We start from the raw sequence: 13,170 nt of genomic DNA, 5'->3' as shown, positions 1-13,170 counted from the left end.
TCCTTCTGGACACCAGACGGAGCAATGAAGATCTCATCTCTACAGTGAGAGAGGAAAAAAAAAAGATATGATAAAGAATTATTTGCTGACTGAGTTCAGTGCAAAGTGAAAATGTTGCATGTCAGAGAAAGTTTGATGCAATTAACAACTCACACATTTATGACATGGATCAGTGCTTATCCAAAAATTTTTAGGGCACCCTGGAAAGGTTCATCATCATTAAGATGAAAATTGGAAGGAGGAAGAAGAGAAAGAACCTTTCACATTCATTATTATTAATTTCCACTGTCAGTCAAAATGCTCCATTCACAAGAGTTATTAAATTTAAACCGAGTCAAAAAACTGTTTCGAGAAAAAAAAGGGACATTTAACCCTTAACAACGGCAGCAACCTCACACACCTGAGCAACCCAAGAGACCATCTATCCTATGTGCTAATGAGCAACATACATTACATTTAATATACAGTGATGGTAATTTAACATATATGATATCATACTGACCCATGTTTGATGCTTATTCCTCCCCCAGTACCTGTGACCCAATCCAGGTGATAAAACTGTTGCAACAGCTCAGGAATAAGATTTCGTGGATGCTCTGGATCCTGGAACAAAACAATAAAAGATTTACTTACATAAACTTTTCAGTACAAAATCTCCAGCTCGCACAACTGTACGTGCCCAGGAGTTCAAATGAATACCTGATATGTATCACTCCCTAGTTATCTTAAAAGCTGTGGAGTCTGGGATAAACTAACAAGATTGAAATAATGGGCTGGTGCCATTGAATTTCTGGCTTATCACTCATGACGGTAGTAAGGGGCAGGAGGGGGTGGTGATCCTGTTTCACGTACGATTTTTAATAACATTCACACATCACATATACTTTTAGCTACTCGTAACAATGGATTTTTTCATGAATTCACAAATCATGTCTCTTTTAGTTGTTTTTCACATGTCACACACTAATTTTTGCCCTTGTTGTGTGTCTCCCTTAAACCCTTTGCCACCCTCATTCATCATCCTCTGCACATGAACAAAAGAAAAATGAATCATTATAGTTTATGCACTTGACAACTTTTGGTAACATAAAACCTCTAATAGGTCTAGATAGCAGCAGACATGTAAAGATTTTAAGGAAAACGACCACTTTTTTAAGTTTAAAAGACATGTTTCGACAGAACTTCTGTGATCTTCAGTTGAATGAATGATTACAAAGCAAGTTGAATAATAAGTAGGCAAAAATGCTAATTAAGACAAATAGTAACAACAGAACATGAAAAGGTGTAAATTAAAAGGATAATTTTAGATTTACACATGTAAATCTAAAATTATCCTTTTAATTTACACCTTTTCATGTTCTGTTGTTACTATTTGTCTTAATTAGCATTTTTGCCTACTTATTATTCAACTTGCTTTGTAATCATTCATTCAACTGAAGATGACAGAAGTTCTGTCGAAACATGTCTTTTAAACTTAAAAAAGTGGTCGTTTTCCTTAAAACCTCTAATGTTTTGAAATCGTAGCAAAAGTGATCTAAGATTGTGTGACTGGGTTTGATTAGGAACAGAAAAAATGGATGCACTCAATATTCATACAAAGATTGTATTATGTTCAATTGCCAGATTTTCTAACCCAATCGAATAGTTCAATTGAGTTAAAACATTAAAACCAACACGGAGGCCTAAGGAAGGGTATCTCCCCACAATTGAGACTTTTCACCATTACGAACGACTTTTTAGCTATACACAGATAACCCAGGATGAGACATTTAAAAGAAGATCTGTGACGCTACGTTCAAACTATTATGCCTTCCAGCTGAGGACAAGCAAACCCTTTCAATTTCTCGAATGTAACCTTAACTGGCGTCTGCGAAAATTTACCTTCCAAGCTGTGGAATTCGAGAAAGAGGCTAGTTACTTATACTTACCTTAGAATATTCCGAACACTCAGCTGATGTTGATCTTTTCGCCATTGCTGTTTTCATCTCGCCCCAGGGCCCGTCTTTTACCCCGTCCAGGGAGACTGGGAGGGGAGAAAACTCCTCCAGTTCCCCTCCCCCACGCTTCTGTTAAAGGCCTTGATACGCTGTGAGAAGGCTCGGTTTTGTTTGTTTTCAAGTACCGTAAATCCTCGAATTAGCGCCCGTGGGGTTTATGTCAAATTAAGAAGAAAATGCGTGGCACTTATTCGAGGGAGGCACTTAATCGAGGGGGGGGGGGGGGGGAGGCGGAGGAGCGCTTATCTAATTTTTCCTAAATCGTGGTCATATATGATCGGTTTTTTGTAATATATGTATCATGAGTCAGTCTCTCAGAAGTCTCAGAAGGATCCTGTCTCTCTTAAAGAACTACGAGAAATAACCCATTTAGCCGGTCTAGGCATGCTGCACAAGGTTGGTTAGGCTTTAGCCAATGAATCAGCAGATCTTCACTTCCATCCGTTGCGATGGTCAATGTGCAGTGCTTGAATGAATCTATAATCATAATCTCTTGTCACTTGTGATTGAGCACGCCAAAACTATACATCCTTTGTTGTCTCAGTAACAGGGGGAGGGGAGGGGTGCTTATCGAGGGGAGGCGCTAATTCGAGGATATACGGTAATTACACGCAAACAAAGATGAATTCAGAAGCAACGGCTTATTGATTTAGGCTCCGTCACACTTCGCCGGAGAAATTTGAAAACGGAGTTTTCACTCTGAAAATGTCTGCAAATGCATCAAATGTTTTCCGTCCACACTACTCATCACGGAACTATCACCAGCCATTTTGGATTGGTAGGTAAAGCATCGGTAGGCCGCATTCCGCAGTCCGCAGTCCGCAGACCGCATTTCGCAGTCCATGTTTTATACCGACTGGAAACCTACCATTCTGAACTGTGTAAATTGACACAAACGATGCCTGTTCCGTCGGTATGCGGGCTTTTATTACCAAAACTAAGACAATTATTCTGTTTACGAACACGACTTCAATCACTTTGTCTTTGGGGAAACAGCTATCGGAGCATTTTCACTTCCGAAACAATGAAGCGGAGGACATGTCGGTGTATCAAAGTATTCCTGTGCGAGTTGAACTCTCTTCCCATGTAAACACTTTCGTTGGGTTTAAACTACGTATTTTGCGCACAGAAATCTAGGCCAGCGAAGTAAAAAGTACACATTTCAAAAGCAGCGCTGGTTTTGGTCAAAGAGAAGAGGGTACACATTTCGTGAAGACATGTACGTCTGCAAGGTTTTTCAATGCCATTAACACTGACTTTAAACTTTAAATAAACAACTTATCCGCTACAGTCCACAGTCTGAGCTTTCTCCGGCAACACTCGCAAGTCCACAATATTGCACAGCACTCGAAAGAAAGCTCATGGACAAAAATGGAGATGACGACATTCGCCCCTGAAGAATTTTCAGTGGAGGGGTCAAATTGGTGTCCACAGAAAGATACATACAGGAAAACTCGATTTTCCTCCATTACCCAATTACAACTGCGTTCGATTCTGTCGAACGCAACTAGGCAAATTTTCTACATTCGGGGTATGTTGCGAGATAACCATTGGGTTAGTTTTACCAGTGTGACAGTTTGCCTTGGTCAAGACGTTATGCGGGAGAAGATAACTGATCAGAACCTTTGTTAGCGGATTCACCGCTAACAGCATTTAATTTTCTAATAAATATCCTTAAATACTCTTAAAGTGTTACAATTATAAATAAATAAATAAATATTAGGCGGTAAATAATATAAATATCCGCGTGCTCTGAGGCAGTGTTAAATTTAAATCGTGGTTCATCAGTTCACGAAGCACATGAGCATTTTGTCGGAATTGGCTTATTGTCATAAGCTACATAATTTGACGGCGCACATTTCCTCTTGTTACCGGAGTTTGCCATTGAACTAGAACAAGCAGTAAATCGTGCAACCTCCCTACACTCAGGGTATGTTATGAGTCCAGCATGCTTCAGGGTTATCGTCTTGTAGACGCCAGTGTAACATTCAGGTTCGTCATCAAGAGGCTGTCTCTTATGTGGCCAAACATGACTGGCTTCCATCGCTAGGATCACTTTATCAGAGCCTTTGATGATAGATTTACCGCTGACATCGTCACTGAACTGAAACTGTATAGCTTTATGGCCTGATGAATCTGTTTTTGATAATCTAAGGACATCAGCTGAATTCTCTTCTCGTCCAGTTAGATTCTCGTTTGTCTCATTCAAGACTGTGTTTAATTCTTCCTCAGCTAAATCAAGCATTCTTTCAACGTTGTCGTTGCTGGTTGATGTGATAGCTCGGCCATTTCCGTGGTGAAGAAAAACAGCAAGAATAACTGCAATAACCTGCGAGCCGAAAAAACAACACTGTTAGATCAACTGTTAATTAATCAACAAGAAAGATCATCATTAGGTGTTGATGATCAACACCTAACCTCTCTTTACAAGATCAATACACTGTTAAGTAGTCAAGTGTTGAAAATAAAAAAACAACACCGTGAGATTAACTGTCTCTTAATTACCAAGATCGATTCGTAACTTCTCTTTACAAGCTCAATATATTTTCAAGTAAACAGGAGATGAGAATTGAGAAAATCATCAAGTAAATGAAATCGTGTTGATCTAAAACCAAATTCTCAGAACTCTCATTGGAGGAAATCTATGACGCCCTGCAAGGAGATTTGGTATTCTTGGACCTGGAACCAAACAGTTACTTGTAAATTAGGAAAAAATCTTATATTTCAGACTTTAATGATTTTTTTGGACCTACTCACTAAACCGGAGACATTTAGTGTAAATTTAGTTGTAAAATGTTTTCCAACGCAATTGATCTGAATCAATTACTTAATACATAACCTCCTTATTGCTTGGAAAAGTTAAAAAGATATTTGTTAAAGCTAAAACAGTTGGTACATTTATCGTCATTCAGTTTGTCATCAACAGCCAAAAAACAGTGTTACCTTAACAATCTCCATGACTTATTTCTTTTGAGCTTGTGTTTTTACCAGACTTTTAAAAGCGCTCACAACTAGCTAGTGCACCCTATTTGCTGCCCGTCTGTTGTCCCCTTAAATAGGATTTTCACAGGCATGTCCTCATTTCACGCATAATTAAGTAGCCAAAGAAGGAAACTAGTTACGTTCCGCATCATTTATTATTAATGTCATTCCTTCATCAAATTTATTCTGCACACCATTTTATTCCTATTTATAACTAGTTCCTGTGTAGTTTTGCTGATAAAGTAGCTGATATCTAGCATTGTATTGAGTTTTGTAATGTTCAAGATATGAAGGACTGTTTGCACTAACTTTCCAGAACTAAGAAAGTATGATTTTGACTGGGGATTTTGATCAACGGCCTTTAAAATTGCTCTAGTTTGGAGCATTTGGCTAAGAGGCTCAGGTTACAGTGAGGGTGTTTTGAGTAGAATCCCACGCAAAAAAAGTCCAAAATGGTTTAATTTCACTCTTAACACATTTGTCTACTATTCTCAAATTACCCGATTGATGCGATTTTCCGTCTGGAAAATGCATAATTATAACTCAAAGTGATTCTGAAGAACATCTTACACTCTTCAAAAACTACAAAACGGCATCTTTAACCTAAGATTTCATGGTGCAAAAATTGGGAATCAGTAACATTAGCGAAGACTTTAAGCATCCACTTCTTAAACATTTAAAGAATAAGTTGAAAATAAACTTTGTTGAAACTGAATTATTTGAGGCCGTTATCCACTTATTCGAGCATGTTTTCCGGTTAAATAAAACAGCGTGGTTAGGCGCGTGTTCTGTACGTACCTGACCGAATAACAATATTATTGTTCTCTTAGCATAGTTGTCCTGTTCTCCGAGCCAATTCTGGAAATTTGGGGCAACCAGTTTTCCTTTATAGTTTTTTTAATTAACGTTTGTTGGAAATGTTGAATACGAATAGAGTGCTTGCTGTGGTTCGCAACTTTGTTGCTTTCATTCACTTACATGGCGGAAGGCGCGAAGAATTCCGCGTTATGACAGGCGGAACATGTTGTTAACTAGATTTCTACCTTAAGGTTTTTTTTTAACTCAAAATGGTTAGCTGAGAAGGCAGTGTTTTGAAATGAATCAAGCGGTTTGCTGCAAAGGAAGTTTGAATTCCTATTTGTAGAGCGAGAAAAGTTCTTGGATCTTTACTTTGAAATTGTTATCTTGGACTATAGTAAGTAGCAAACACGCTTTATTAATCCTTAATAATTCCAATGCTATGGGCGGTAGAAGGTGCTTTTGGTAGCCCAATGTGTCTTACTAATTTCTAACGCAAGAACAGCATATCGCGGAGTGCAGTGCGGTCATGTTCCACGGTTTTAGAAAGCGATTATTAAACGTCTTGGGCTCACGGCATGTCACGCGCTTAACATGTGGACCCACGCTTTGAATTAACTTGTTATTGACGTCACTTGCGAAGAGCTAATCAGAGAAAGGTTCCGACAGTTCTAGAGCGTGTTTAAAAGACGGAATAGCAAAATGGTGAAATGGCACTACGGTTAGCCTAAATAGCGCTCTGGTTAGCCTAAATATCACTGTCTCGATAGTGGTTAGCTGTCAATAACAGTGTTATCCTCACAGACACCTGTATCACAACCACATTGACGCTTCAGTACTCGTAGTCCCAATTCGTCATTTCGCCATTTCGTGTTTTAAACATACCCACGTTTCTAAAGTTTCACAATACTGTGGAATCTCGATATAACGAAGGGCCAAGGAACCCTCAAAATATGTTCGCTATATCGAGTTTTCGTTACATCACAGCCGGAGTTCTTTTCCATATATTTTACTATCACCAGAGCAAAGAATACCATTCGTTATACCCATGACTTCGTTAAACCCAGGACTTTGTTAAATAGAGATTCGTTAAATCGAGGTTTCACCATATGGAGAATTCTGATGGCAAAAGAAAAAAAAAACGCAAACCAGATCCACAACTAATTTGTTATAAAGCTAAGTACAAGATGGTGTCGGTTTTCTGTTACTTTGCGAGCTGAAAACGAATGTGCAAAACTCACGAAGTTTTTTTCTGAACAGGGCAGAACTTTTTTGCTTTCGTCTACAAGTCAGATCATGTCAACCGTAAATAGGCGTGTACGGTTTATTCGAATTTTGCGCTTTTCTACAGGAAAACATAAACAGAAAAGGTCTTTCTTCTTCGCGCTAAGAACTGAGCGCTGTCATCAGAAGCGCCGAAAGCTGCCCTTTTGAAGTTTTGACATTTTGAAAAGGCTTTGCAACCATAATTGACAGATGTCGACAGTTGGCGCCAGCTTTGCTTCATCTCTGTTCATCTTTTTACCAGTCCATTTCGTTAACATCAAAGACATAGACAGCTGCATGTTGGTTTTATATTTGTAGTGTTTTTCGTCTTCCAGTGTATTTTTCATGTACGGCAAGAAATTGGTTTTTTTTTCTCGGTTGTTCGATCGACTTTGCCCGTGCCTTTAATGTTTTATCAAAAGTTGTTCAAGATCCGCCATGAGCTGAGTTAAACTTATGTCAACTCGTCCTCATCAAACAATTTCGAGAACACATTCAGTGCCACTTGTATGAATCAATGGAAACTGCAGTTTAAGAAAAGTATCTTCAGTTCGCTGTTGTTTGGTCAGAAACGTATCTCCATAGAACTTGTTAAGGTTACGAACTGTTTTAGCACTTGTAACAACTTTTTTATTTAGTCGAACTTCATGTCAGTTTAAAATATATGCGTATGTATATGAGATTTTTAAAATGTGCTACTCTGTGCAATTTTTTGACTAATGAATTTGTTGCTCTTGTACTCTATAAACCGAAAACTGGAGGAATATTTCCGTCCAGAAGGCGTTGTCATAGACTGAGATGTCTGTCTCGGGCGAGTTTACCTCGATAAAATTCTTGTTTAGCGCTCAAATTTCAAGTGTGATTTAAAAGAATGACAGACAACCTATTTTAGCATGAATTAAGCCATTCAACATAGTATAAGGAAGACTTGTGGGAACTGATAATTATTCCGGCTAAGTGGTTTGGTGGTTGGTGTAGAATTACAGTTGTCAAATGGAGTTTTCCAATCCACTTCCACAACAAAACGCAACGTTCCAACCGAATCATTTTTGCTGAATTTTATAGCAAGGAATTATTTGACGTGCAAATTCAGTTAAAGAACAGAGAGCTACTCTTTAATTATTTAAACTTCCTAAAACTGTGAAATATTCTCCTCCAAGCCTTTTCGAGCCGATCGGGTTGCACAGCCGAAAACGAAGTTGGCTTACACTTTGGCTTTTTTTCCCCTGTGTTTTGAGAACGTTAGGTTTTCTGACGTAATAAATCCAATATAGCATTTTCTTGCTTGTTTTTTCACGAATCCAGTTTTTTCTTGGGGCTGAACAAACGGCCTCAATGGAAGCGATTAGGCCGTGTGATTATTGACTGCAATTGTTGACATCCGTCAATCAGCAAGGCTTCAAAAAATAATTACCCAAAGAGCAGAAAGCGGGGGATGTTGCCAGCGCTTTGAATTACATAACCTCTTAGCACAACGAAGGTAGACAATTTCGTTGAAAGGCTTCTTTTAGAAAAGTTAAAAAAAAAAGAAACAGAGTCGCCTCAATTAATTAGCATCACATGATTCTTAGACAAAAATCAGGGACTTTTAAAATAGCAAAGAGAGTGATAAAAAAGTTGCATCTTTGCATTTTGTTTTCGCTGATTGAACCCCCGGAATGGACATGAAAGCTCTTAACTAATTCATACTTACGAAAATGTGAACCCATTTTCCTGAACGCGAAAGACACATGGTTCTCAAACTGTTTAATAATTCATCAAGTTAAAACAAAAGAAAACGTAGCTGTGACGGAGTGTTTGGATATCTGATCTTAAAGGAACTTAGTTAGGCTCCGCCATTTTCGACGGCATCGAAATTATTGATATTGCATGGTGAAGCGAATCTTATTGCTTTACCGTAAGTTCTAAATCTAAATCTAAATATTATTACGTCGGCAACATCCAGAGGACATCGCGCCAACTCTGAAACATTAAAATGATAATAAAAACTAAAACTACAAATAAAACTAATAAAAACTGCTATTAAAAATAACCTTACAAAGTTTACTATTAAAAATAGGGAGAGATTGACTGGGACAGTTTCTTTCGGGAGTTTGTTTCATTCAGCCATCGTCCTTTGAAACAAAGAAAATCTAAAAACATTCTTGTGTACTTTCGGTACAATAAACTTAAAGTCATGGCTTCCCCGTGTTCTCCCTTCTTTATTTGGAATCAAATAGTCCTCCCATTTCCTGTCTAAGAAACCATGGCACATCTTATACAAAACGGACAGCCTCGTGTGTCTTCTCATTGTTTCTAGTCTGCGAGCAGGCTCACCTTTGAGTCACGAGCGCGAGCAGCGAAGAGCAAAGCGATCCGGCGGGAAGGAGTCTGGTGAAGAGGCCGCGCGCGCTTGTGCTCCAGCGTGAGCCTGTTCGCAAGCGACATTGTTTCAAGTGTATCCCACTTTAAATCTTGCAACATTTCCGTCACGCTCGCTAATCGATCGCAATTTCCTGTGACAAAGCGAGCAGCTTTTCTCTGTACTATTTCTAGAGCGGCTTTATCTTTCTGGTGGTGCGAGTCCCATGCACTACAAGCATACTGGAGCTTTGGTCTCACAAGAGTCGTGTACGCGGTTTCTTTCACCGCCTTTGCACAGTTGCACAGATTGCGTCTAAAACAAGTCCCAAGACTTTATTGGCACTTTGATGAGATCTCATCAGTGTATGGGGACCACCTCATTTTGTTGTCAAGCATTACTCCAATGGCCAGATAAGGGTGAGAATTCACTTCTTTAAGAATTTGTCCACAGAATACATATTCCCGCTTTGGTGGATCTCTTTTGTTGCAAGGCACATGATCTTGCTCTTTGAAGGGTTGAATTCCATGTTCCACTTTTGTTGCCAGACTTCCAATGTAAATAAATTATCCTGAAGATCAGCTGCATCGATCTTCATCACAACAGATTATTCCATATAACAATGCATCATCAGCAAAAAGTCTAACCGTAGAGTTAAGACCACCAGGTAAATCATTTAAATGCATTAAGAACAGTAACGGTCCCAAGACCGTTCCCTGGGGAACGCCGGATGCCGTGACTACAGAAGCAGATGATCCCCCTTGATTACTACTGATTGGGTACGCTGTGCTAGGCACGATTCGAACCAGTTAAGTAGTGAGCCATGACCTCCTAATCAAGTTACCAACTTTAAGGTCTTGGATATCTGTGCCCTCTTTTCCTAGTTTATTGATGTGTGACCACAAAGCCTTTGGGTTTTGTTTCATGGATTCATCGAGAAAATCAGAAAGATTATTGTCTCTGGACCTATTCAAGTTCTTGTGTAATTGTTTCCTTTCCAAACTGAACTAATTCGGTCAGACTGGCTTGAATATGACTGCTTGAATATGTGGCAAGACATGGTCTCTCGCATTTTTCCCGTCCCGTTTCCCGCATTTTACGCCTGCTATTCAGGCTAATGTTTATTTCCCTCTATCCCGTAACTGACCAAGTAAATTCTTCCTTATATTCAATAACACCCTGAAAATTTCCACCTTAGCCTACATGTACTTACGGTTTATGTTCCAATTTAGCCACCATCTTCTTGCCATGCTTGCTAAATAACATCCATCTCTGCATGCACATTAAAACTTGGTTGGTGATTCATTGTTAACTATAGCCTGCTTTCTTCACTTCTTCATGTTTACCGTGCACAAACATTGAAAGTAACTGCGATTTTGTTACTTCTCCCCCAATCCCCATAGTAGAGTCTGACACTTGGCCTTTTCTTATTGAGTACAGTTTAAGTAAGAACAGATAGAGAATTAATTTCACTGTAAAATGATTTATTAATTGAATACTTTAAACTGATCATGACAATTTTTTTTTACAAAAGTTCAATAAAACTCGCATTCTTAGAAAACTGAAATGTGAAGCTATATAGCTTTACATTCTAGACGCTGCGTAATCAATGTTAAATACTGTACAAACTGCAGCATCAACTGTCATTTAATGTACATAATTTAATATTTATTCTCTGTTCTTTGTAGTGTACATAACTTTATGTTTATTTGTAAATGAATAAAGAAGAAAAGAAACACTGTTAAAACTCACATTCTTGGCATCCCTCAATTTTCAAAGCCCAAATCTGCCGATTTAGTTCTTTTTTTTTTTAGAACTTTAGTTTTCTTTTTTTGAGAATGAATAAAGTCTTAGCAATATTGTAGTGTCTAAGCTAGCGATTGCAACAAGGTAGATTACAACAAGGTCGACTGAGGAGACCCTGTCGTACTGAGCGTTATACTTATGCAGAATAATAAAATGGTATCATGAACATTTCCTAAAAACAGTGTTTATTTTCCTCGCTAATGTTTCGTTTAAGACAATGCCACAGAAGCTTAGCTTCTACTGTCTCTAATAATTTTCTTATAAATATCCTTAAATACACTTAAACCGTTACAGTTTTGAGTAATCTTTGCCGGTCAATAATTTAAATATCCTTTTGTTCCTGACGCAGTGTTCAATACATTCATGATTTATCAGTTCACCGAGCGCATGAGCATTTTGTCGGAATTGTAACATTGTAGTGAGGATAATACTCGTAATGTGATAGCTCACATTTCCTCTTGTTGCCGTGGTTTGCCATCGAACCAGAACAAGCAGTATATAGCGCAACAGGGCTACACTTAGGGGATGTTATGTTGAGTCCAGGGTAAGTTATGTAGTAGCCAGTGTAACATTCAGGCTCGTCATCAAGAGACCTCTTGTGTTTCCAAACAGGATTGGCTTTCATCGGTAAAATCACGTTATCAGAACCTTTTTTGGCAGATTCCCCGCGGACATCATCACTGAACTGAGACTGTGCTGCTTCATGGCGTGTTGAATCTGGTTTTGATAATCTAAGGACATCAGCTGGATTCTCTTCTCGTTCAGTTGGATTCTCATTTGCCTCATTCAAGACTGTGTTTAATTCTTCCTCAGCTAAATCAAGCATTCTTTCAATGTTGTCGTTGCTGGTTGATGTGATAACTCGGCCATTTCCGCGGTGAAGAAAAACAGTAAGAATAACTGCAATAACCTGGGAGCGGAAACATAGCACCGTAAGATTAACAGTTAATTCATTACCAAGAAAGATCAACATCTAACCTCTCCATACAAGATCAATACACTGTTAAGTAGGCAGGTGACGAGAATATAGAAAATTATCAAATAAATGAAATCGTGTTGATCTCACGCCAAATTCACAGGACACTCATTAGAAGAAATCTGTAGTAACGTGTGAGGAGAACTAATATTCTAATACCTGAGACCAAACAGTTAACTTGGAACTAAGGAACGATCTTTGTGGAGAAGTTTTGGTTTTTAAACACCTTTATAATAGTTGTGATTAAAAATAATTTCTCCATGTAAACAAAGTTGGAATATACTTCCAACATATTTAGTTTGAATCAGTTACGTGGTCCCTTTAGTTTTCAAAATTAAATGGACTTTTGGATAAACCTTTCTGTAAAGTTGTAAGCAATTAACTAAAACGTATTCTTACCTTAAAAATCTCCATGACTTATTTTCTTATGAGATTGAAGCTTTTTTTTCCAAGACTTACTTGTATATATATGTTGTCTGTTCTTCTCGGAGAAGATTTCAAGACTTTGAACTGATTTCTAGCAGAATAACTCTCCCCTTAAATACAATTTTCAGCGCTCCTGATTTGGCGCTGTAGGCCTAGGCAATAATTAGAAAGAGAAAACACCGGGGATTGTCCAAAATTACAAATTTATTTTGGAGACCGTTTCTTCCTCGTGTATGTTACTTTACAGTTTCTGTGATAACGTATTCGATTCTTTACATTGTGGGAACGTTTCTGATGTTATAGCTGTGAAGTGCTTTAAGCAACTACTTCCTTTAATTCCAGTAGTAAACTGAGAACAGGAATCTTAAGATAAGGGCCAATCAAATAGCTCCATTTTGAAATATACGCACGAGATATCACACTACTCAAGTTACACTGGAGATAATTTTAGCTGAATCACACACAACGGAAGTCCAAAATAGTTTGACTTTTAAAGATTTATCTATTTTAAAATTAACTGAACTATCTGTGCGATAAGTTCTAATTCTGTGGTTTTGCTGTTATATAGCACCCACAGA

The 13,170-nt window shown here is 38.2% G+C and overlaps 3 protein-coding genes across 3 annotated transcripts in view; all 3 read right to left on the bottom strand.

Moving 5' to 3' along the window:
* The window catches only part of LOC145489039 (methylthioribulose-1-phosphate dehydratase-like), an 8,971-nt gene extending 6,754 nt beyond the window's left edge, over positions 1-2,217 (bottom strand). The window contains exons 1-3 of the mRNA XM_081467934.1: positions 1,929-2,217; positions 503-603; positions 1-39 (exon numbers count right to left, since the gene is read on the bottom strand). The exon at positions 1-39 is cut by the window's left edge and continues 10 nt beyond it. Of these exons, the coding sequence (XP_081324060.1) occupies positions 1-39; positions 503-603; positions 1,929-1,985 (197 nt within the window). The 5' untranslated portion in view covers positions 1,986-2,217. The remainder of the gene's footprint in view (positions 40-502; positions 604-1,928) is intronic.
* Positions 2,218-3,651: 1,434 nt separating this feature from the next.
* On the bottom strand, positions 3,652-5,119 carry LOC145489010 (uncharacterized). Its single transcript, XM_081467897.1, has 2 exons — positions 4,941-5,119; positions 3,652-4,326 (listed from the first exon to the last, which is right to left on the bottom strand). The coding sequence occupies exons 1-2, from the start codon at positions 4,953-4,955 to the stop codon at positions 3,787-3,789; spliced, it is 555 nt and encodes a 184-aa protein (XP_081324023.1). The 5' UTR covers positions 4,956-5,119; the 3' UTR covers positions 3,652-3,786.
* A 6,447-nt stretch (positions 5,120-11,566) lies between these two features.
* LOC145489501 (uncharacterized) lies at positions 11,567-12,580 on the bottom strand. Its single transcript, XM_081468483.1, has 2 exons — positions 12,566-12,580; positions 11,567-12,100 (listed from the first exon to the last, which is right to left on the bottom strand). Exons 1-2 carry the CDS (start codon positions 12,578-12,580, stop codon positions 11,567-11,569), a joined length of 549 nt encoding a protein of 182 aa, XP_081324609.1.
* Between the last annotated feature and the right edge of the window lie 590 nt (positions 12,581-13,170).

The sequence above is a fragment of the Orbicella franksi genome, chromosome 6, assembly GCF_964199315.1.
Source record: "Orbicella franksi chromosome 6, jaOrbFran1.1, whole genome shotgun sequence".
NCBI classification, from domain to species: Eukaryota; Metazoa; Cnidaria; class Anthozoa; order Scleractinia; family Merulinidae; genus Orbicella; species Orbicella franksi.
The sequence above is the reverse complement of the archived record's forward strand: the minus strand, read 5'-3'. Positions and strand labels throughout refer to the sequence as shown.